At 42.5% G+C, this 23,550-nt stretch overlaps 1 protein-coding gene and 1 long non-coding RNA gene across 10 annotated transcripts in view; both read right to left on the minus strand.

The window, feature by feature from the left end:
• The window catches only part of Ntpcr (nucleoside-triphosphatase, cancer-related), a 45,039-nt gene extending 44,884 nt beyond the window's left edge, over nucleotides 1-155 (minus strand). For 3 of the 9 annotated variants that reach the window (XM_019207177.2, XM_019207178.2, XM_019207179.2), the window contains exon 1: nucleotides 27-151. In XM_019207177.2, the coding sequence (XP_019062722.2) occupies nucleotides 27-60 (34 nt within the window). In that variant the 5' untranslated portion in view covers nucleotides 61-151. Of the gene's footprint in view, nucleotides 1-26 lie in introns of all 9 variants that reach the window. The other 6 variants (XM_019207174.2, XM_019207175.2, XM_010621952.3 and 3 more) reach the window with 4 other exon arrangements.
• Nucleotides 156-5,151: 4,996 nt separating this feature from the next.
• Nucleotides 5,152-15,327, minus strand: LOC104860717. The gene is made up of 4 exons (XR_779780.1): nucleotides 15,205-15,327; nucleotides 11,814-11,929; nucleotides 11,518-11,736; nucleotides 5,152-5,369 (listed from the first exon to the last, which is right to left on the minus strand). It is a non-coding gene; the product is annotated as an uncharacterized LOC104860717 (long non-coding RNA).
• Nucleotides 15,328-23,550: the final 8,223 nt, after the last annotated feature.

Consider the following 23,550-nt stretch of genomic DNA (forward strand, 5'->3'; position numbering starts at 1 on the left):
TCCGAGGCGCGGGACCCCGCGGTCACCTGGCGGCCCGGTGAGGAACACGTGTCGCGCCATGCGCAGGAGGTTTGCGGTCCTGGCCGCCACCGGGTCAAGGTTCTTGTCGCACTCGGCTCCGCCCCCTAAATGCAGGTCCCCGCCTATCACCGGAAGAACTACTCTGCGCATGCTCCTTCTCCGTGCGCTTCCGCCTTTGCCGCGCCTGCGTGTGCGCGCCTCTGCCTTGCGCGCCTCCGGCCTCGTTTAGCTAGTGTCTGAGCCGGCCTGTTTTCCAGGGTCTTCAGTTTTTGCGCAGTGTTCCCAAGGAAACACGTGCTTGTCTGCCTGGTCTCTTCAGAAATGCCTAGTGTCAGATTATAGCAGCTCTCATTTAAAGTTCTAATGGGCTTTCCTTGCATTCTAGAAATACTGTAGAATGAGCGTTCACGTTAGCTGAGCAGAGGAAGCTGGCTTTATAGACAAGTTGAGGAAAGCAGAGTAACACAAGGCATGCTGGTCTTTGCAAAGTTGCTCCCCTTACATGGTTGAAACAGAGAGGACTTGCTTATTGTGCTGACTGGGATGGACTGTAATTCTGTTTTTGTTTTTGTTTTTTTAGGAAAACCGGTCCATTTCAAACTTTGATTCATTTTGATTACCAGGCCCTTGGCACAGTGACTCCATTCTGATTGAGGGAGGGTTCCTGGACCTTAACAGGAGTCATTAGCCTTAGGCCAATCCTGAGCATCTGTGTCTTTTTGTTTTGTTTTGTTTTTTGAGACAGGGTCTCACTATGTAGTTGAGAATGACCTGGAACTCACTATGTAGCCCAGGTAGCCCAGGCTGGTCTCGAACTCACAGCGATCCTCCTGCCTCAGCCTCCCAAGGGCTGGGATTACAGGCGTGTGCCACCACGCCTGGCACATCTGTGTCTTTTAATCAGGAAGTTCCTAAAGTAGGGGTTTGAGAATCACTGGTCGAGGTCTGCTTCCAATATCCAGCCACACAGGTGAAACTGTCTCCCCTTGACTGCTTTACACCAAGAGTAAACTAACATGACAGCTGCCTTTGTAAAGAATCAAGTAGCTCCCTGCCTCACTGAACTACTTCAAGCACTCCAGCCAGCTAAATAAAGTGTCAATAGCTTTGGATCAGCTTTACCTGTACACTCTTTCTGTCTAATGCGTGCAGTTTGACTTGTGATCATTCTCCCTTCTGGCTGGGAAAGTAATTTCAGGGCACGCTCAATTTAATTGGCTTGTGCTCACACAAACTTCCTCGGCTCCCTTTGACCTAGGATATATGGTGTCAGATGGCCTCAGTCTCTTGCTGTTTAAAGTACATTGTCTAAAATAAAAAGTTTGGAGTCTGGGCATGGTGGCACAAGCCTGTAATCCCAGCACTCAGGAGGCTGAGGCAGCAGGATCGCTGTGAATTTGAGACCAGCCTGGGCTACATAGTGAGTTCTAGGTCAGTCTCAACTATACAGTGACACCCTGTCTCAAAAAACAAACAAAAAATAATAATAAATAAAATGAAAAGTGTGATATAGCCCTCACTATCATCCCTGGAACACCTATTACACTATGTACTGTAACAGTATGTTACTTACTATGCCGACAGGTACAGTGGGTTAGGGTTAGGGTTTTTCCACATCTTGCACCTGCAAATGTAGTCAGTGAACAGCTGATGTAACAAAGAAAACCCATAGGAGAATCAGAAAGAAAAGGAAGGAAAACATGTATGAAGTCGTACTGTACAGTATCTCCTGTCCAAAAAAGAATTTTAACTGTTGATTATATAAAATTTTCCATCACTGATAAGCAGTCTGAATTTGCAAGGCTCACAGAAGTTGGGTTATTTTCTTTTAATGTTGTACTATGTGGAATTCTGTCATCAACTTTCTCAACTCGAAAACATACAGAATCCAGATATACAGAATCAAAGAAAATTCTTCCATAGATGAATGCTCTTTATCCATTTAAAACAAGTTTAAGGGCCAGGAATTTAGCTCAGTGGTTCTGCAAGTGCAAAGTCCTGGGTTTGATCCCCAGGACCCCCCCCAAAAAAAAGAGCCAGCCAGATTAATAAAACAAATTTATGGGGTGATAGTTACATGGCAATGTTCACTATTTGCTAATTCATTGATTGAACACTTCATTTGTAAAATGTTCTATATATATTGTTATACGTCAATAACAATGTAGGTTAAAGAACATGTATATTAGAGACTTTTGATGACATAATTAGCAACAAAGTACCATGCTAAAATCTAGCTCTTAGTTATTAACGCATCAAAGTGCTATATGTGAGAAATAGGCTTTGTCTTTTCTATCAAAGTACAAGGTCAAACAATCCATTTTGGGTTTAAATGACCTGACCATCTACTCACTATTCATCCCCAACCCCCGTGTTAATATCCTGAGTGCCAAGAAATGGTGACTATGTACCTTTGCCCAGAACACAGCTGGTTTCCAAGATAAGGGCTAAGGACTTTGCTTTCCAAACCTCACACCCCCTCTCTCTAACTTACTCGGCTATCCCCTCCCCCTTGCCTTGTGCCCTGGAATTAGTCAATTGCAATAGATTTTAAACCTTTAGATTCAATCAATGAATTTAAAGGTCAGCTGCTTCTCCTGCCTTAGGGATAAAAGGAGCAACTCTCTTTGGTCCTATGCACCTGCTACCTCATGCTTGCACCCTTTCACATAAGTGAAATAAAATGCCACTTCAAGAGTTCTTGATGTCTAAGTGCTTTATAATATTCACCAACAATTTCAAATTTGGCCTTATTTCCAACATATGGACTGAAGGTGTGCCCCTCCATTCATGCATGACATTCCATCCCCTGATGTGAGGTGTGAGGAGGTAGGGCCTCTGGGAGATGCTTAGGACATGAATGCGAAGCCCTCACGAAGAAGATCAGTGCCCTTACAAAAAGACAGAAATAAGCTCTGCTTTATCTGCTCTCCTGCCATGATCATACAAGGAGGGGTCGGGAAAAGATCTTAACAAAGAAATTCACGATGGTGTTACCCTGTTGTTAGATTTCCTCTAGAACTGTGAGAAATACATGTCTCTGTTGAAGCTACCCAGTCTCTGGAATCCTGTCACAGTGGCCTGAGCTAAGACACAAGGTAAAATTGCCTCAAGGACAAGTAAATAGGCCTTTCTTTCTATAGCACTTGTATGGTCTCCCTTGGATAGGATGCAGCACAGTTCTTCACCGAAGCAGTCCATAAGTCCCTCTGAAGTCTGCAGACATAGAATCTCAAAAAGTCCAACAAACACTGTATTGGTTTCATATCTCCCTTGGCCCAGGATAGCCCTAGTTTGTTTATTTAATTTATTTTGGGTTTTGAGACAGGATCTCACAAGGTAACTCAGGCTGGCCTTGAACTCACTATATAGCCCAAGCCGGCCTCAAACTCTCGGCAATCCTCCTGCCTCAGCCTCCGGAGCACTGGGACTACAGGTGTGCACCACCATGCCTGACAAAACAGTCCTAGTTTTTAAATTCCAAGTTCTCTTTCTAAGCAACCCCTTCAATCCCCAACAAACAAGCAGAAAGGAAGGGAATTTTCTCAAGCCTTCTAAAAACTAGTGGGAGTAAAGGAAGACAATATCAGAGTAAAATGTTTAGGACAGGCAGAGGTGTGGGGAAGCAGCAGGCTGAAGTAGCTTCTGCTTGGGTTTGTGGCTCTTGCATGAGGAATGCTGACAGTGCTCAGCCATATTCATTTGTTCCACTCAGATTCTTTAGTGGAGGATTTACTGTTTGTAAAATAATATGGCACTTGTTCCCATTTGAATCTATCTCTGATGAGTAGAAATCAAACAAAAAAATCACAGCATCTAATGAATATTCAACAAGCTGGTTCTTGACTACACCTCTCTGCCTTTTCCTTCCCCCTTCCTTCCTTCCTTTCTCCATTTTGTTCCAGATGCCATGATGAATAACAGGAACCGAGCACACATTTGAACAGCGCTGGTCTTGGGAAGAGGTAAATCCAAAGCCCCTGTTACACCTGAGGTCCAGGTTTTGAAAAAATTCAAAATGTTCAAGAGCTACAATGTTTTCTCACTCCCAACGGAAATACCTTTCTTTCAGCTCCAAGGGGAAGAGTTACTTTTCCAAACCTTTGGGTTGCCTACCTTGTCAATAAAAGTTGCCAGTGAGAGAGCTGGCATTGCATTTGAGCCACAACCTTTTCATGTATCGAACAAATGGTAACAGCTACATTAATGTAGTGCTTGCTGTGTGCCAGTTGTACTTCTAAGAGCATTGTAAATCATACTAATCACTCAGATCGCCACAAAAAATGCCATTTGCTATGTGAAGGAAACAAGGCACAAAGAAGTTAAGGGACATGCCCAGCGCTGCCACCTTGCATGAAGCCATCTGTACACCCATCACACGCATAAACACATGCTGATACTTCTCATGAATACACAGCCTGATAAATCCAACATAAGATGAAAATGTCCTCAGCTGAAGATGCACATAATACAAACCAACAGAACATCATAGCTGTGCAACACGGCACAAAATAGAGCGTTGGTTATTCAGCCTATGACGGTGTGGCTGCTGAGCATGGCACCAAGAGTATAAAACCTCACAGTGATAACCCAGGAAAAGAATCAAATGTAAAATTTAAAAGGATTTTTTTTTTTTTACTAAACGTGTATCATTTTCACACCACTATAAAGTGGAAAAATCATAAGTTGGACCATCTTAAGTCAGGACTGTCCATGTACATCTGTAATTATCTATCTATCTATCTATCTATTTTTCTACCTATCTATAGATGTGATATCTGATTCAGACCCAGGTGTTGGACATCAGAGCCTGTTCTCTCAGTCTCTGCTCGGTATATCTGTTCACTGATGCAGCTTTTTACCTTTGTCCTGAAAATAGATCACAGGCAATATCACAAAACAGAAAAGCTTGCATGAGGACTTCAGGCATGGCCGTTGGTAGCTTTTTCTTCTGGGAAAGACAGAATCATATCACTGTGGGATAGGAGACCTAAAATAACCCTGATAAAAGCTATGAGAACAGATAGCATGCAAACACTCTCTCTGCCTAATTTCAATCTCATTTTTCTCCCCAGGCTTTCCAGGATGGTAACTACTGTCACATAGGTCCTCACGGACAAGCTACCTTGGAGAACCCTGGGTCGGTCAGCAATCAAGTGGGCCAGGCGGGTGCACTGTTTCACTCCAAGTCGCTCTGGGCATGAAGGTGCAGGTGGACTGCTCCCACTGTCCTGGTGCTGAAGCTGGCCTCTTTCAGCCAGCACTGTGAGGTGAGGAAGCAACCTTCTCACAGAGGTGCAAAATCAATGACATTTATTCTAGGTTCATTGTCTTTCTCCATAAATCATCTGTGGGGGAAACACGGTGCTTGTTAGTGTGGTCCAGCCGCACCATCCCCAGAATTGTCTTCATAGTGTAGCTGGGGCGAAGGGTCTGGTTTAGTAAGCTGAGTGCCTCACACAGGAGCGCTGCACCCACACTGCCCTGTGCCCTCCTGCAAGCTTCTAGTTTAGTGGATGGTTTCACTGGAACAACCCATGAGGTGCTGTGGTTCTGCAGGCTGACAGTGGAGGGAGAGCTTTAGGAATTATGCATTGTTCCTTTTACTGTATCTTCTTGGTCTTCTTGCCCAGCTGATATGCTCTAACACATGTCCTGCACCAAACTCCATTGTTCCCCTTAAAACCATGTGATTTGAAGCCCCCTGGTGTGGGTGTGCCATACAAGAGTTTGTGGCAGACTAATAAACTGGGGCATTTTAAGACAAGTTCTAGTCTTTTCCCCATGAATAATCTCACAGAGGCTAAGATTCTAGAGTCTGGATTCTGAATTTCTGTTATCCCATTGTCAGCCAGTTTGATTGGAGATGTGGACATGGACAGCTAGAATCCATCCCTTCCTAAGATCCTAACCCCTGGGCCTCTTAGTATTGCATAACAAAGCTCCAGGACAAGGCTAGTACATTGTCACCAGTTGCTGGGAAAAGAAAAAACTTAGTATCCCACCCTGGTCACTGTCCCACAAACCCTACATTTTTAAGATCTCAGGATAGTCGGCTTGTGGGGTGCCTACCCAAATGCAGCTCATCAAACGATAAGGATGCCTGTATGCCACTGAGGTACAGAGAGTAGCGGTGATGGTGGTGTATGGAGGAGGCCAATCCCTAAGATTCCTGTGGCTCCTGGTTGGTGTGGAGGAGACACAAAATGTTCTACATGCTAGGGAGTACTAACCCCTTCTGCCTCAAGGCCTTTGCACATGCTCTTTCATCTGTTTCCAAGGCTCAACCTACATTATCTTCCCTTGGCTAATATTTGCTCATCATTCCTGACACCCTAGAGCATGGCAAGTGTCTCTGATAGATGATACTTCCCTAACATCCCGAATCTCTAGTTCATTTCACTCATCAGAATTGCCATTGAACAACTGGACATTTAAATTCATTTAATGTATTTTTTCTCTGCTAGAATAAAGACTCTGGAACTAGATCCAGCATGTTCACCATGAAATCCTCAGCATCTATGTATCTAATGAATGCTTGTCAATTAAACGAATTTCTGAACTCAGTAGTTTCCTTCTCAGTGATATTTTTAAAGATGCTCCTTATTGATAGAGCTTTTTTTAGAAAGAAGTACACATGAAAAGTAAGGGCCTCCTGGACATGTGAACATCCTAAATAAACATAGCTACAGCAGCCTCAGTCATGTCTGCCTCTCTGTGTACAGAGTGTGCTTTCAGTGTTCTTGGGTAAAAAAAGAAAAATAAAATATGACAAAGCCCCCCCCAAGTACTCTTCTTTAGAAGCCACAACAATGCACATACATAATGATGCTAATAAAATCTGAATAAAAATCAGTAAGGGACACTTCATATGCATTAGAATGACTACTATCCAGAGAAACAAACAAACTGAGAAACAAAGTAAGTGTTGATGAGGACGTGCACTTGGTAGGATCTATGTGAGGTTTCTACATGGCAATGGGTTGACACATCTTGTGTCCCTTTAATCTCTTATTTCGCTCTTATTTTTCCCTCAAATTCTTTTTATTGGTACATTTTAGGTGTACAGTACATTTATATTTATCATTGGGAACTTGTACCTTTACAAGATGTATCTTGGTTCTTATTTTTTCTCCAGTCCCCTGCCCTCCCTTTGACTCCTTCACCCCTCCCTATTTACAAAGGCTTTGTCTCCATTTTTTCTTTTCTCATATTTTTTTCCTTTCCCCTACCCCTCCCTCTTCCCCTACCTCTTGAGACCTTTTCTTCCTATTTCACATTATCAATTATTCATTTTAATCCTTATTTACACTTGCATTTTCTTATTTTGTTCTTGTAGTTTCTTTGTTAAGGAAACCACTGATTTGTTCTGTACAGTTTTTCATAGTCTGGGTTTTGATGATTCTCTTAGCATTATGTAGCTTGCTGTTCTGTTTCCTGTATTTCTTCAGTCAATGAAAAGATTTTACCAGATGACCTGCCCTATGCTGGACGGTCCCCACTGCCCCTCAGCAGTGTGTCGCGAAGTAAATTAAGTATGTGAAGTTTAACCTTCCTCCAGTAGCGGCCTCCCTTCCTCACCATCATTATTATAGACTTGAAAGTGTACTGAGTTCCTTCCCTCTTTTGTGCTAGACATTGTGCTAAACTGACATGCACCGGCTCCCTGAGCTCTTCACAGTAGTATTGTGAAAGAACATAGTTTAAACTTTGGCATTTGTTTTAGCAGCTCAGCAACTGTTTCCATACCCTTTCCTCTGTTTGAGGAACTGCTCATCTTGAGTCTTTCTTTATAGGAGGCAGAATTTGTTCATCCCGTTAGATACCTCGTTTCCACCCAGAGCAGACATAAGGGCAAATGAAAGCAGAGTCCTTTTAACTGAGCCATGGAGTCAGCTCACCCACCACCAACCCTGCCTCAGGATATATGAAATTTTAAGGTCTTCATATCATTAAAATCACTTGCAATCAGAAACATTTTAACTGATAGAATGGAAAGATACTTATGAAGTAACAGAGTAAAAGGAACAGCATGGGACATCACATATAGTGCAATGTGATTACAACTGCATAAAAATAAAAACAGCTGCACAGAAATAATTAGAAAAAAGTAAATGTTAACAGTGGTGTGGATAAATGGTGGGGAAATGAATTAAATTTTATCATTATAATCTGTATTTAATATTTTCCAGATTATGAATAATATTTTTGAAAATAAACACATACACAAACCCTACCACCATCTCATACTTGTAAACACACTATGTCATGGGGTTCAGGTATGGTCAGGAATAAAGGCTTTCAACTGAGCAAGTGCATCCCAGAGGCCCATTCTCATGCATAACTTGATCCAGTTTCATTTCAGAATCTGTCTAGAGTACTTTGCTGAAACCCAGATGTATTATAATGTCTTTAGATCCCTTGCCACTGTAGCTCTCAGTAACTATCTTTTCTTTTTTTTTTTTTTTTTTGTACCAGCGCTCGAACTCCAGATCTTGTACTTGTTAGGCAGGTGGTGAAACCACTGAGCTAAATCCCTGGCTCAATAACTATCTTGAAAGCAGCTGTCACAGAAGAACCAGTCAACAGGCTCCATGTACTGACCTGGGGGAGCAGTCTGAAGTCTGCAGGGCTCTGAAGATGCCCAGGAGGCAGAGTCCCTCTGCCATGCACACATTTGCACTCACAGATTACACCTCAATTATAACCCTACCAGGGGCTGCCACTTTTTTTTTTTTTTTTTTTTTTTTTTTTTGGTACCAGCGCTCGAACTCCAGATCTTGTACTTGTTAGGCAGGTGGTGAAACCACTGAGCTAAATCCCTGGCTCAATAACTATCTTGAAAGCAGCTGTCACAGAAGAACCAGTCAACAGGCTCCATGTACTGACCTGGGGGAGCAGTCTGAAGTCTGCAGGGCTCTGAAGATGCCCAGGAGGCAGAGTCCCTCTGCCATGCACACATTTGCACTCACAGATTACACCTCAATTATAACCCTACCAGGGGCTGCCACTCTTAAGAATACTTCTTCTCCCTGTTGTAAGACATGAGAGCTGTTCCCATCCAGAACACCAGCCCTACAGCTTTCCATGGACAGGTGGAAAGGTGATGATTTAAGGGGCATAATATAAATTTTGTCATAAAGGCAAGAAACTTGAGTATCTAAAACCCACATTTATTGTTTAGACTTTCTACTGGTAAAGCATTAATTTTAAATTTGTGAGTTTTATTATATTAAACAATGGGTACTTAATAGAAAAAAATTAAAAATAACCTATTGAAACTTTAATGTTTATTGAGTGTTCATAAAAAAAGCATCAAAATTTTAAGCATCAACTGTTTTTTGGTGTGCAAAATCTAAAAAATAACAATAGAAAAAAATTCTTATGTGAACCACAATGAAATTACCAGTAGAACTCTATAGCAAAAGTAAACTATACTTTAATTGTCACATCCAAGGCATTCTTTACATATGACAACAGCACATTCCACACACACATTTTACTTACACTGACAGCTTTGTGTGTTGCTTTTGCTTTCCTGGCCTTTTTGTAGGACACATTTGACATCTTACTGGTCTTACTATTTTATCAGGAGGTTCTTATTATATTACACAATGTATAGTTAACAGGAACATAAAATATCAATAAAGTATAAAATTATTAACATGTATTGTGTATTTAGACTAAACATCAACATTTTCACATAAGCTGTGCACTTGCTTACAAATCCTAAAAGATAACATCAGAAATAAATTCCTATATGAACTACAATGAAAATGCCAATAGAACTGTACAACAAAAACAATCTTTGCTTCAACTGTCATATCCAAGGCAGTCCTCACACATGACAACTGCATGCTTCATACTCATATCTCATTTACATTGACAATACATATGCTTAGCCTTCCTTTTCTATGTGGCAGGCGATTCTTATCACTTCTCTTCCTGTTTTCCTACTATATTGTACAATGGGCACTTAGCAGGAAAATAAAATATCAATTAAATATCAAATATGTAATGAGTACTTAGAATAAGACATCACCTTTTTCACATCAGCTGTATACTTGCTTATAAAACCTAAAAGATAACATCAGAAATAAAAACCTATGTGAACTACAATGTAAATACAAACCAAAGTCTACCACAGGAAATAATCTTTGCTTTAGCTGTTACACCCAAGGAAGTCTTCACACATGAAAACTGCATGTTTCATACGCAAATATAATTTACACTGATAGCTCATATGTTTTGTTTTCCTGTCCTTTCTTGTAGGGAACGGTTGATACCTTTTTGGTTTATCTGTTGTAATAGTAGCTCTTTGTGATGCTGTGCCTGCCTGTTCATCTTTCAGCTCACCAGTGTGTGCTACATTTTTTTTTTTGCATAGTTCCCCAGGCAGAAGCATTTTGTTTTTCCTCTGCTATAAATGATCTCTTATGAGTTCCAGTCCCAGGCTTTGAAGAAAATTTCTCCATGATATTTTACACTTTTTATTTTCTTTGTAAACTATCAAACTATTTATACCATACATGTTTGAGACTGCGTAAAACATAGCCACTAGCCAACGCTTTGTGCTTCAAGTGACACTCAGTTGCTGCAGCACTCAACAACATGTACTACACCTTTGGTTTTGTTGTAGAAAGTTTCCACCTTAGCCATTTTGTCAAGGTTTTCCAACCAATATTTCCACCAAGGTGCAATGTTGACATCAGCAGTATCAGTTTGTTTTTCTTTGCCGTATACAAGACCAGTGTAAAGCTTTCTGAAATCCAGAGATTGTACTATACAATTCTCTGTTTTGAAATTGTAATATTTCATTCGGAATTTCTGCTTTGTTCCTGTATACAGTTCCTATGCTGGTCAACTTTTGCTGTTAGCAAATGTAACATTGATTGGAAACTGGTAAACCAATTGTTGAATGTCACATCCAGATTAGTTTGGAAGATGGGAACAACAAGTTTGTTCACAACATTAAATGATGTTTATTACTATATAAAGAAAGACGTGCTATCTTAGTTCCAGGATAAATTTCTAAATTGAAAGCATAATAAGTCTTTACATCCACTGAGCTACATCCCTTGTCTCTAGTCTTTGCATCTACAAGGGCATAAATTTTTATGCCATATTTTGACTCATCACTTTTCCATAAGTCTTTTACATTCCTGCGATTGCCATGAGAAATCCTTACTAAGTATAGTAAACCTATTAATGCTCTCAGTTCAGCTAGTGATGTTTTATAATATGGACATTTTTAAATGTGGGCTATCAGTTTATGCAGAAAGTTTTACTTGTATTTCAGCCTTTGTGTACTTCACAATGTCTTATAGCATTTCATCTGTTACAATTTCCAACACTGAATGGCAGAGTTGGCATCTTTCTGTCCAATATGTTCAACCCTGCCAAGATCCTCAATATAGTTTCAGACCTAGTTTTAACATTGGATAGTTCCATTTGGATGTATGACCATTTAGCAGCATTAGTCAAATATGCACTCACATTGCTGTTCGCTTCATCTGAATCAAGGAGGTCTGCATTCCCTGTGTCTGTATCAGTCAGTTCTTGCTCCATTTCACTTTCACAGGAACCTGCATGGCTAACATTAAAGTCATTATCATCTTCATTATCCATGCATGCTAATCTGATGATTCCCTGTGATGTCCTCCAAAACTTGCAAATCTGGTTTTTCATGTGCCATTGTACTGAATTGGGTTACTCCTACCAGAAAAAAAAAAAACTTTAAAATTCTATATGCAATAGAAATTTAGCATTGAGCATTCATGGGTAAAACTTACCTGTTGCTGCTTTGAAGCTCCTGTACACACCTTGCTATTTGTCTGCCAGATGGGTGAATGCATAGATGTTTTTTCTTTCCCCAGGTGCAGCTACTGTGAGTCACATTCACATTCCACTACAATAAAATATATGTTATCATAACAGAAGAGTGGTGTGGGTGTATTTTACCCACTGTGATGCTCAAGTATATATGTGTGTGTGTGTGTGTGTGTATGCAAAATTATTGGCTCATTGCGATATTAAAAAAATTCCCAGTTTGATAATTTTGCACACATGCACAAACCGTTCCATTCATCATACCAAGTGGTTAAACACAAAGATTTCTTCCTGGGCCAGGGATTTAGCTCAGAGGTTCTGCTCCCTGCTTCAAAAGAGCAAGGTCCTGAGTTAAATCCCTGTAACAAAATAAATAAATAAATAAATAAACAAAGCAAAGATTGCTTCCTGTATCCCCCAGGCACTGAGACATACATCTGGCTACTATTATGCTAAAGTACAAATTTTTAGTAGAAAAGTATGGGATGGGTTGCTGTAATCCAATGTGATGCCCCTTTTCCCTAGTACACAGTCACTCTGGTAAATGGTCACAGATTCTTTTGATGAAGTCAAGGAGGGAAATTTGTAGTGCAAAGTTTTGCCTAGTAGCAAGGCCTTCCATGTAAGGACTTGGCTTCTATTTCATTCAGTGCCTGGGTCAGGGCCAGGTCTAGGGTGAGTCCAGAGAGGAACTCATGGCAAAACCTAAGGAGGCACTTACTATCGGGATGATAGAATTGCCAGCCTGGCATAAGCCTGACTCGAGAGTCCTTTGGTCCTACCCTTAGGCTGCCCCTGCCTCCTTCTTGTGAAGGTCCCAGGCTGGACTGCAAAGTGACCAGAGTCCGAGGGGTGGTAGAGAGGCATGTAGAAGGCAGTGACTCACTTCAGACTCTCTTCATCAGATTCAAAGCTTCCCTGTTCATGCAAGTGAGGTGTAAATGGCCTAGTACTTAGGCAACAAGATCAACAGCAAAGACACTAAGGTCAGACCATTGCAGTTACTGCTGCTCATCACCACATGTCCTTGGCTGTGACTCAGTGCTTTAGCTTGCCCCCTCATACCCCGGAATCCCATAATCTGAAGGAATCAGGTGAAATAGTTCAATGACAGCAGTTTCCACTCTCTTCTACCATGAAGGTAGTATCACCACAGTGTTTGCTGTGTGTGATGACCAAGATCCAAGAAAGAACCAGGTAGAACGGCCACAATGTGGGGAAACCAGAAAGGACAGAGTACATTCTGAATAACTGGAAAATAACTGGCCTGCTTGGTGGCCATACCCACTTATGCAACATGCCAGGTTTGCAGCTCAGTGGTCTAGCATACAGACGCATGACACAAATAGCCAGTCTCATTTACAACATGGCTGTATCTGGCTGGTGGCCTTGCCCTGTGAGTGCCACTCTGCTTTGCAGAAGCCTGACTGTCCAGTGCAGGCCGTGCCTGTCTGCTGGTTAGGGAACACCAAATGCCAGCAATGGCAACTTGGGCTCCTTCAATTTATTTTTCAACACTTTTCAGAACCATGTTTATAGCAAGGACTATGGAAATCGACACTTTGGCTCTCAGTCCCTTCAGATGTATCAAACACTCTGAAATTATCCTTCCCACATTACAAGGCTAACCTCATTCTCCTCCCAGAAGAAGGTCTGAGTTATTCCAGTGGTCTCTGGATTACAGTGTCTGAGCATTTGTAGAAGGCTATACATATATAAATTACTTTTAAGCTATTCATGGACTAGAAGCCTAGTGTCCTTTTCAGAAGTCTAAAAACTTTGCTAATCTACCTCATAGCCTCCTACTATAATTAAAAAAGAACTTCTAATCAATGTTTTTCTTGCTTTATTTTAAACATGTTTTGTTAAATTGCAAATTGTGTCCACATCTTGCCTGCCTGCTAGGTCTTGCAAATAAGAATTAGTTTAATTTTACAAATACATTATTTTAAGTTGGAGAGAAAAATTAATCTTCCTTTCTTCTTATCTCTTTAATAGAAGCTATTTTTCTTCTTGTTCCTCTAAATAAACTTCTTTTGAAGCTCTCAGAGTTGCTCTCATAATGCCCTAAATTTGGGATTTGAGAAGTTTTAAACTGGTAGGTGACTTTTACAAAACATGTTCCTTTCTAGTTCATTATGGTTTTCATTGTGGAACCAGATGCTTCTAATCCTACTTGGGGAAATGTGTCTATTATGTGTTGGGCTCTATGCTTAATGCTTTACAGGCATTATTTCATTTGATCCACACAGCAAAGCTACTGAGGTTGGCACTTTAAAAATAAAAGCTATACATCCTTCAGTCACTTTTGACAAAAGCGTGCTGAGGAGAGAGCAGTTTCATTCATTCCTCCAGGAAGTTCCCTCAACACTTTCCAGACAATCCCCACTCCACCCCTAATCCTGTTCCTGTCCAAACAGGGTAGTTCTGCCTATGTTAAAGGACCACGTAGGATACATGTTTGTGTGTGTTTGGCTTTATTCACTTACAGTATTTTTTGTATTCATCTGTGCAATTGTTCACATGAATTACAGAGTAGCGGGCTCCTGAGTGAGCCCTGCCACAAAATCTGAAGAAAACAAGAGGAGGAAGGCACAAGGCTGGTATTGCACGAGGCTCAGATGTAAACAGCTTGGTGAATTTATTTCTAAGGGCTTTTAATCCATTCCCTTCCACTCCTACTTACTGTAGAGTCCTTTTCTGTCATAGAGACATAAGACACATCACAGTTTTCCCATCACCTTGATGCTTGGGTATTGTCTCAGCTTAGGAACAACAAAAAAGCTAGTGTAAATATTTGTATACCTGTCTTTGTTGTGCATATGTGTTTTCACCTCTTCTCTCTTGGGTAAATAAATATACATAGAAATAGAACAGCTGAGTTATATGGTAGATGTTTGTAAACTTTATAAAAAATGACCTAACGACCAACATGTTCATAAAATTTTACATCTCTATTGGAAATATACGAATGTTCTTTGTTATTCTGCATCATTGCCAAGACTTGACATTGTCAGTTTTTTTAAAAGTTCCCCATTAAGAGATTATCTTATTGTGTTTTTAATTTGAATTTCCTGATGACAAATGATCTTGAACCTCTTCCATATGCTAATTGGCCACTTGTATGTCTTCTTTTGAGAAGTGTCTATGCAATTTCTTTCCCGTTTTTTATTGGATTATTTGTTTTCTGGTTACTGAGTTATAATAGTTATTTATACATTCTGGATACAAACCCTTTGTCAGGGACATAGCGATGTTGGTTTTGGCACTCACTAGCTATAGTAGAATTTAAACAGAGCAAAGTAGACACCCCGGAAAATTGTTGAAGTCTTAATGAATTAAATATCCACAGACCTAAGATTGCATCCTGCAGTAGCTAGAGTGGAAGAGAGAGTTGGATGCTGTCCTCAGAGCTATTCCTGGAGTTCAGGAGATGGGAGGCCCCACCTCTGCTGGAAAGGAGTACTTGGCTCCTGCCCCGCCATATGGAATTTCAGTTGGCAGCATTGTGATGCAAATATGTTCCAGTTAAATCTAGTACAGAGAGAGCTGGAGCAGAGGTCCCAGAAGTGAGTGTGCCTGAAGTCTAGTGTTCATAGGCCATAGGCTGTTCCATCCATAGCCACAGAGACAGCAGGGAGAGACCATCAAGGGAACCAAGAGCACGCAGTACAGCCTGCGTGTGCACTTGCATCCATCAGCACAAAGACTATAAGAATAAAATAATATAATATAATAGTAAAACTGGAGGAGAAATAATGTTAAAGCTGCGGACACACCCAATTCCTCTACTGTAGGAGCATAGAAGACAGACATTTTTCAGGATAATTTTGACTATGCAGTTTGTTTCCTCATGATTTCAAATGTCAAGGACTTCTGCACAAGAGGGAGGCCTCCTGTTTGCTTGTTTGTTTGTTTTATTGTTTTTTATTTCTTCTTCCTTCACCGAGTCTGTGGTCCAAAGGCTGGTGAAGGGAATGGAAGAAGATGGATGGCAGGGACCCTGATCAGGGCAACAGACAGGAATCTTCAGGAAGGGGCGTCCTCCATTTTATGTACAGCTTAGAAATGTGGCTTTCCAGGGATTTTATTAGCTATTATACATTTAATTAAATGACCATCTGACCTAAATACCTAAATGCAATTTAAAATTACAGTACTTCGCAGACAGCACACTTTTAGCTTCACTGCTGTCACACAAGGTGTGATCTCTCTGGTGTTTTCTGGGTTTCTGCTTCTGACGGCATGGATGACATCACCCCTGTGCTGAGGGGACACGCTGTATGGCGAGGTGCTGGCCATGTGAGATAAGGCCAGAACCACAGGCAGTACAAGAATCTCTCAATACTCAGGGAATACAGGAAAGGGAAGAGTTTACTGAGATGAGTCCAGGAAGGACCACACTCTCCAGGTGAAAGGCTGAGATTTTTACAAGGATTATAGCTCAGTGGTTCCACCACCTGCCTCACAAGTGCAGGGACCAGAGTTCGATCCCCAGTACCAAACACACACACACACACACACACACACACACACACACACACACTCACACAAAGATCAACCATCAGGAAGCTCACTTTTGGCCAGCTTATACTCTGTTTATCTCATGGGGGCACTTGTACTGTGTTAATAATTACATATTAAAGGAGCCAATTTGACCTGATCTACTACTTTGGCTCTCACAGAAGGCCCTTAGGCTCACGATATATGAATCAACTTTGAGAAAAGGGTCACAGCTATGCAGAAGAAATGTACATGTTATACATCAGAGGCATGCTTATTATTTACTTTTATGCCTAATTTAGCCTGTGTAGAATGGTGTGGTCACTTAGTATGTGCCAGTTCAGAGAAGCCTCATGGGGCAAGAGGCTGGGTGTACCATCACTATAGATTAATTATTTTCTGCCTGTCAGCCTCCACAGTACTGTGTTCATTTCTGCTTGGTATAGCAGGGAAGTGTGGATCACTATCCTTCCTCTTCAGGCCTTGAGATAGGAGAGTAGGGCATGGCAAAGCTGGCTGGGGAAGTAGGCGTGCCCTGTTGATTATAAGGTCCTGGACACATACACAGAGCAGTTCCCAAAGGACTTCTTGTGAGAACTGGAGCAGCTTTGCAATAGACCTGGCCTACACCTGACCTCAGCCTGAAACTTGGGATCTCAAAACTGCCTCTTGGGACTTGGATGTAGAAGTTCTCAAGCATTTCCTCAAGATTTGGACAATAAAAGCGACACACCAATGCTGTGAAAAGCTTGCTATTGTAACTTTCCACAATAGTCCACGCTGTTTCCAGACACAGCATATACTTTTATTTTGCTCTTATCCTCTTTTTCTCTTTATCTGGCCCAACCTCCCTCTGCAGAGCCAGTTTCTCCCCCATGTTTCACTTTTACTTTCTCGAATAAATTTTATCACTGTTTTTTTTTCTTTTTTCTCATTACATCCAATTCTCTGCTTGAGATGAGGAGAACCTGGAACCTAACTCCAGAGGGAGAGGCAAACAACCCAGACCCAGCAATGCTTAGTTGCAAAGCCACTCTTAGAAGCAGGCTATCGGATAATAGCCCCACACACCTGAAGGCACAGCTAAATGCCAGGGGACTCTGAGCTTCCCGAAGACCTTTCTGCCATCAAGATTTTCACACAAGTATGCACACTTCAAGATGGCACTTTCATATACCCTCCCTTCCCCCATATTGTGAAATGTCCTACTTCGTGCTGTCCTCCTGGCACTGTCCTAGGAGGCAGGCAACACTATTTGCCACCCTGTAGGCCAGGGTGCTGGCCACTGTCCATCTGCCTGTGGCTTTCAATGATTGATCCTCAGGTCCTCTTTCTTATCACCAAAGGGGCTCTTGCTAGTTATTTATTTATTTGTAGTAGGGCCTTGAAACCAGGGGCTTCACGCTGATCTATGTCCTTAGTTCTTTTTTACTTTATTTAATTTTTAAATTTTGAGACAGGGTGTCAATAAGTTGCTGAATTGCCCAGCTTGGGCTCAAACTTGTGATCTTCATGCCTCAGCCTCCCAGAGGGCTGGGATTAAAATATGCACCCCCTCCCCCACTGGCTTAGAACTCTAGAGTTTTTGACACAGTGATGACACAGTTGTGACATAATAAGAGATGACCATAGGGATGGAGAACAGGCAGAATCCTGGCCCCTTACTAACTACTTGTTAAAAGCATGATTTGTTAAAAGTCATTTTTCTGTGAACTGTGACTCTTCACTTGGGCTCAAAGATGCCCAATATTGGCAGCTAAAAGCTGAACAAAGTTTGACCATTTTGTGTATCCTTTGTTTTCTTAAAACTTTGTTTTAAATTCTTTCTCAGCTCTGCTTATCGGTATGTTAATCATTTAGGGAGAGTCCATCTAAAAATTGGTAAGAACAAAATTGATTCACACTAAACTTACCTCATCTCATCCCCTTCAAGACTGAAGACATCAGAAGGGCGGTTTTCCGGGGATATTCGACTCACTATGCCCAGAAATCTCCAGCCATTGTCCTGAACCTGTGATCACCTGGATTCCAGGAAAAGTGGAGCCCCTTGGGACGGAGAACACCACAGACAGATAGTCCACCCTTTGGCTAAGAGGATTCCAGAATTATGACACCAGGATTGAAGCAATGATATACTGGATCCCAACTCACAAATAAATTCTTAAAAGCTGGCTTCCTGCCTTTGTAGGTGGGGCAGTCTGGAACTTCATATTGGAGTGTGACCCCTCCAGCTACCTACACTGGAATTTTTTCCTATATTCTCTAACTTTCCAGTTAAAGTATTTTCCCTTGTAAATTTGTGCTTTTGTTTTAATTTCCATTATTATTAAAAGCAAGGACTCAAGCTAGCGAGCAACAGTGACACAGCTCCTGGTCTGACTGTATTTTAGGGGCCAGGATAAAGAGGAATTTGGAATGTAACTTCAAAGTCTTGATTTTCAGTGCCTGTCCCTATTTTCACAATAAATTCCTGATCAAGTTTTAGGCAGGGGGTTTTGTTGTATTTTTTTAGAGGAATCACTTAAAGCATTTTCACTGTCCATTAGCGTGGACCTGTCTGTATGCTACGCTCACCATCCCTTCTCTGATTTCCTCTCTCCTGTCACAGACTCTGCTGACAGCTCAGCTCTTGGTCTTCTCTTGCATGACCTTGGCAGGTCCCGGGTACCCCATGAATCTCAAGTTTCCTCACTCATGAAGATGCCTTTCTGCTGAGTCAGCCAAGGCTTTGCTGGGGGGCAGTCATTTCTCTACAATACTGAGAGAAACCAAGTGCCCCAGAGTGTAAAATGGGGAGCTTGAAGCATAAACCCTGGGGAGCTCAGGCCCCTCCCTGGCTCTGTGACCCTCCTGTGGAGTCAAATACCTGGTGTTGAGGCAACCCACTTTCTGGTCCACATTCTGTCTCTCAGACAGAACCTTTCTTTTCCCTTGATAAAATTTTCCTACTCTTAAAAACAAACAAACAAAAAGCAAAGAACACCTGGTGTTCCTAGCCTGCCCTTTTCCCTGACCTCCCAAAAAGCTTGAGATTCTACAACACATGCTACAGAAGCCTCCAGAGGCATCCGGGGCAGCCAGCCTGCCATATGACTGCTGCCTGTCCCCTGCTGACCACCCTCTTGCTCAGGTTCAGCTGGACCATCTCTTTCCTGAGATGCTTTCCTTTATGCCATGCCGGGGACAAGCAGCCCTTCTGTGACCACCCCTACCGCTACAGTTGAGTGGGCCAACACAGTCCAGGATCTTGTGTACAACAAGGCAAGAGCTGTCCAGTATACACTTTGTAGTATGTAGTAAGTTTCCTGAAAATCGAGGAGCAGAAGCAGGAATGGACAGAAGCATGAAGCAGGCAAAGAAAGAGGCCTTTGTAATTCAGGCTTCCAGTATTTATCAGGTCAGACATCCACTGGTCCTATAAGCCTCCCACTGTCTCTCTTTCCAGATGTCAGCAATCAGCCCACCCTCCTAAATTTAAACTTGAATAATCATCAGGGCAGTGCTGTGTTTAGGTGGAAGGGAAGGGAGTGGCTCACTCGACTTCTTTGTTTCTAACTGTATTATCGCTGCACATAACAATACTGTCCTAGTCTCTTTACTCATCTGCAACCCTCATTCAAGCACACACCCATGTTTCCAATTGCACCCCCATACTTCACACAGCGTGTCACACAGTTGGTAATCAGTAATAGCTAGAATCCATGAAGGAATGCAAGGGTAGGAAAGACGAATGGGAAGGGTCAGGGTCTGGGTAGGAGAATCCAGATTGCATCATCCATGGAACTTAGACCTGGGAGCCACAAGAAAGTTTTCCTGGGCCACAAAGGCAGGGTGAGTGGAGACCCATTGCCCAAGCTGTGTTGTGGGAGGAAAATCGCCAGTGGGAAATCCTGATATCACACACACACGTGGGAGGCCATGGGCCCTGCTGCCACCCAAAAACAAGATCTTTGTATAGTGAACCAAGCATCCTCCTTCGTTTGCACTGGGTCCCATCACCAGGAAATCACTTTCCATGACAGAGGCTGCTCATGACTCCTTAGGAAGACTAAGGCCTTCCTGCTTCCCAGAAGAAGACGCTACAGAAAATGCCCTCTAGCAAAGTCCAAGCCACCTGCTTCCTCCCAGGGGCCTCTGTAGAATGGCTATGTCTGCCTGGACCTGGGGTAAACATGGACTGTTCATTTAGCAAGCCACTCAATTTGAATAACCTTTCTGTTCTCATCTTGAAATATTATTCTAATCTTGTCTTTTTGTTTTTCTCTCAGTACTGGGCTTTGAACCCAGGACCTTTGCACTGAGCTAAATCCCCGGCCCTTTTCATTATTTCAAAAAATTTTAGACAGTGTCTCATTAGGTCACTAAGTTGCCACAGCTGGGATGCAAACCTTCAGTTCTCCTGCTTTAGTCTCCCAGAATGCTGGGGTTACAGACCTGTGCCACCTGTGCATTGCCAATGTTCACTCTTAAATTAGTGATGTGTTTATGCTCTACTCAGCCACTCAGGTAACAAGGGAGGAGGCTTAAACTTATGGTCACCTTGGAGAGCACCCTCTGTCCCACCACCGCTTCCTGCCAGAGGTGGTGCCCTGTAAATATGTATCCATCCCATTCCACTGATTCCAATCAGTCTCAGTGCACACAGGTCACTGTGAACAGTCACTTTCATCTCATGATTTGGCCTCTAAGTCATTCTTTCTCTAAATGAAGCCATTCACTTATATAAAGTAAGAAAAACTGGGCAGGAATGAAGATTTGGCTCTGGCCACGGGCCTGCCAAATGGCTTAGGTCAGCTCCCTTCAAAGCAAGGGTTGGCCTTTTGACGAGCACATACGACAAGCCTAATAGGATGGAGCCGAGTAAGCCTCATGATGGCTCGATGCTTCTGGGACCATTGAGGACTTGGAAGCCCTGGCCCCGTCCCTCAGCTTTGATGTGCCTCATGAGGAACGCACAGTGGGGCATTTGTGACCTGGTTCAAATTTACGCTGTCCTTTTTAATTTGAGCAAAAATGCTCTTCACAAGAGACTTGAATAATAACCACATCACAGGAACGTCTTCAAGTAGCAGCAAACATCTGCTATGAGGCGCATGATGCGCATATGGCCCTGATGGGCGCAGAGCCCACTGAAGAGGTGCAGATGTCTATATAACAGGGGAATTTCGTTTATAAGATGCTTTGGGTCTGGACTTTTTCTTCGACTCTTGTTAAATGGAGAACCCAGCAACCTATTGAGAAGCAGGCGTTTCATCTCCACCCTACGGAGCCAAATTGTTTCCTGACTGATGAAAAGAGTGTTGGGCTCTCTCCGGCTTAGCAGAACACTGTCAGAATGGCCAGCAGTGAGTTACTGAGCTGTTGTCCCAAGTTGGGGGCCCTGCACATGGAGCACAAGAGCCGGGTGTGCAGAGACCTTGGCTGTCCTGCCTTGCCACAGTTGAAGTGTGGCGGGGGATGAGTCACCACCCTGACTGCAGGTGATTTTGCTTCTGTAGAACTCAGCGTCGGGTCTCTTCGAAGCCAGCTAGAGAATTATCCCAGCCTGGGATGACTTCTCTGAAGTAACCCGGGGCCCTGGGAATTAAGTCAATTCATCATAATTTGCCAGAAAAGGTTAATGAGAGTGAATTTTTGCTAGCTCACAATGGTCCATTTTTATTATCTGGCTTGGTCACATTCATGAACACTTTTTTCCAAATATGGATTTTCCTTGTGTGGTTGCTTTCTGGGAGTGTTCAGGGGTGACACCGTAGATGTCACAGAAATGTTAGGTTGTTGTAGTTCACTACACTTCATCTGCAGTTGCATGATAGACATGACCCAGGGTCTAGGAATGAGTGAAGCTGAAGGATTTCTTTCTGGCTACTCGGGGTGACACTGTGACTTCCTTTCCCACCCTACATCCTTGTATTCACATCCTTGGAGCAGATGTCTCATTTCTACCATCTCCTGTCCTAAGCCGAAGGTGAAAGATTTCAAATCTTGCCTCCTTCCCAATTCCAGAGGACATTTAAAAGCCAAGGAATGCCATTAAATAAAGAGTCTCCTTTAAAATGGAAGGTGGTGACTTGTGGCCATTTTTCACTCTGCTACACCACACTGCCAAGGCTCTCCTCGGGGTTTTTCTTCTGGGAGGTCACAGTCACAGTGTCTGTGTTCACAGATATCTGGAAAGAGTCTACAGGGCCCTCAGGTGACAGAGGAGGGACATCCTTGCTGTGGTGAATTGGAGAGCTCAGACAGGCAGGAGAAAGAAGAACCCTTCTCATCCTGTACCTCCTTCTGGAGCAGTGTTTAGATTTGGTGACCAGCTCAGGAAGTAAAGGTGATTTTGCTTCACACCACACTCCCTGAGACTGGGGCTGACCTAACTCAGCCATGGGAGAGGTGGGAGGGAGCAAGGCAGCTGGCCACGGGTGGGGTAAGGGTCTCCTCTCGGGAGAGCACCAACACCTCAGTGCATAGAACTCCGTGGCTGACTTCACAGGGTGACATCAGCAAGTGTCACAGAACCTGCCTCCATGGTTAGCAACAGCCACTCTTCTCGAAGAGCATTCCTTCTCCTTTACTGCAACCTCATGATAAATACCATCTTCCCTCCCTAGACAGCCACGGCAGCAGCATGGGGCCATCTTGGCTTGGCCCAGTGGGGAAGAAGCTGGAGAGTCTTCCTCACCCTTGCTTCAGGCCTGCTGTACATTCCCAAAGGGTGAAAGCTGAGCGTCAGGCTCAGGACGACGGCTGACTTAGCGATTTACTAAATGGGACTAAAAGAGTGTCGTTGTCACTTCCCAGTTCAACTTTCCATCCAGGAAGAACTGGCCTCAGGATTTGTCAAACATTATTTGAGGCATTATTTAACATAGAAGATCCCTGTCTCACTGCAGATCCCTGTCCACTTATTACTGAAGAAGACTGATTTTTTTGAGAAGGAGAAGTGGCTTGGGATGTGATTGCCAACTTGATTCGGGCACAAATGGCATGCATGGTCTGTCACTGGATACGCAGAAGTGGTCATCATTGCATCAAAATATAAATTCATTTCTTTAGTTCAGTTTGCAACTAATCAAGTCTAGAAATTTTAAAATTCAAACTTTTTATTTACTAAGCATCAGCTACATCTATTTCAAATAATCAAATTACTATTCCCCAGTAGACATATACAATTTTTTTTTTTTTTTTTTTTTTTTTTTT

Source organism: Fukomys damarensis, unplaced genomic scaffold (assembly GCF_012274545.1).
Source record: "Fukomys damarensis isolate Sample0158 unplaced genomic scaffold, DMR_v1.0_HiC HiC_scaffold_10, whole genome shotgun sequence".
NCBI lineage: Eukaryota > Metazoa > Chordata > Mammalia > Rodentia > Bathyergidae > Fukomys > Fukomys damarensis.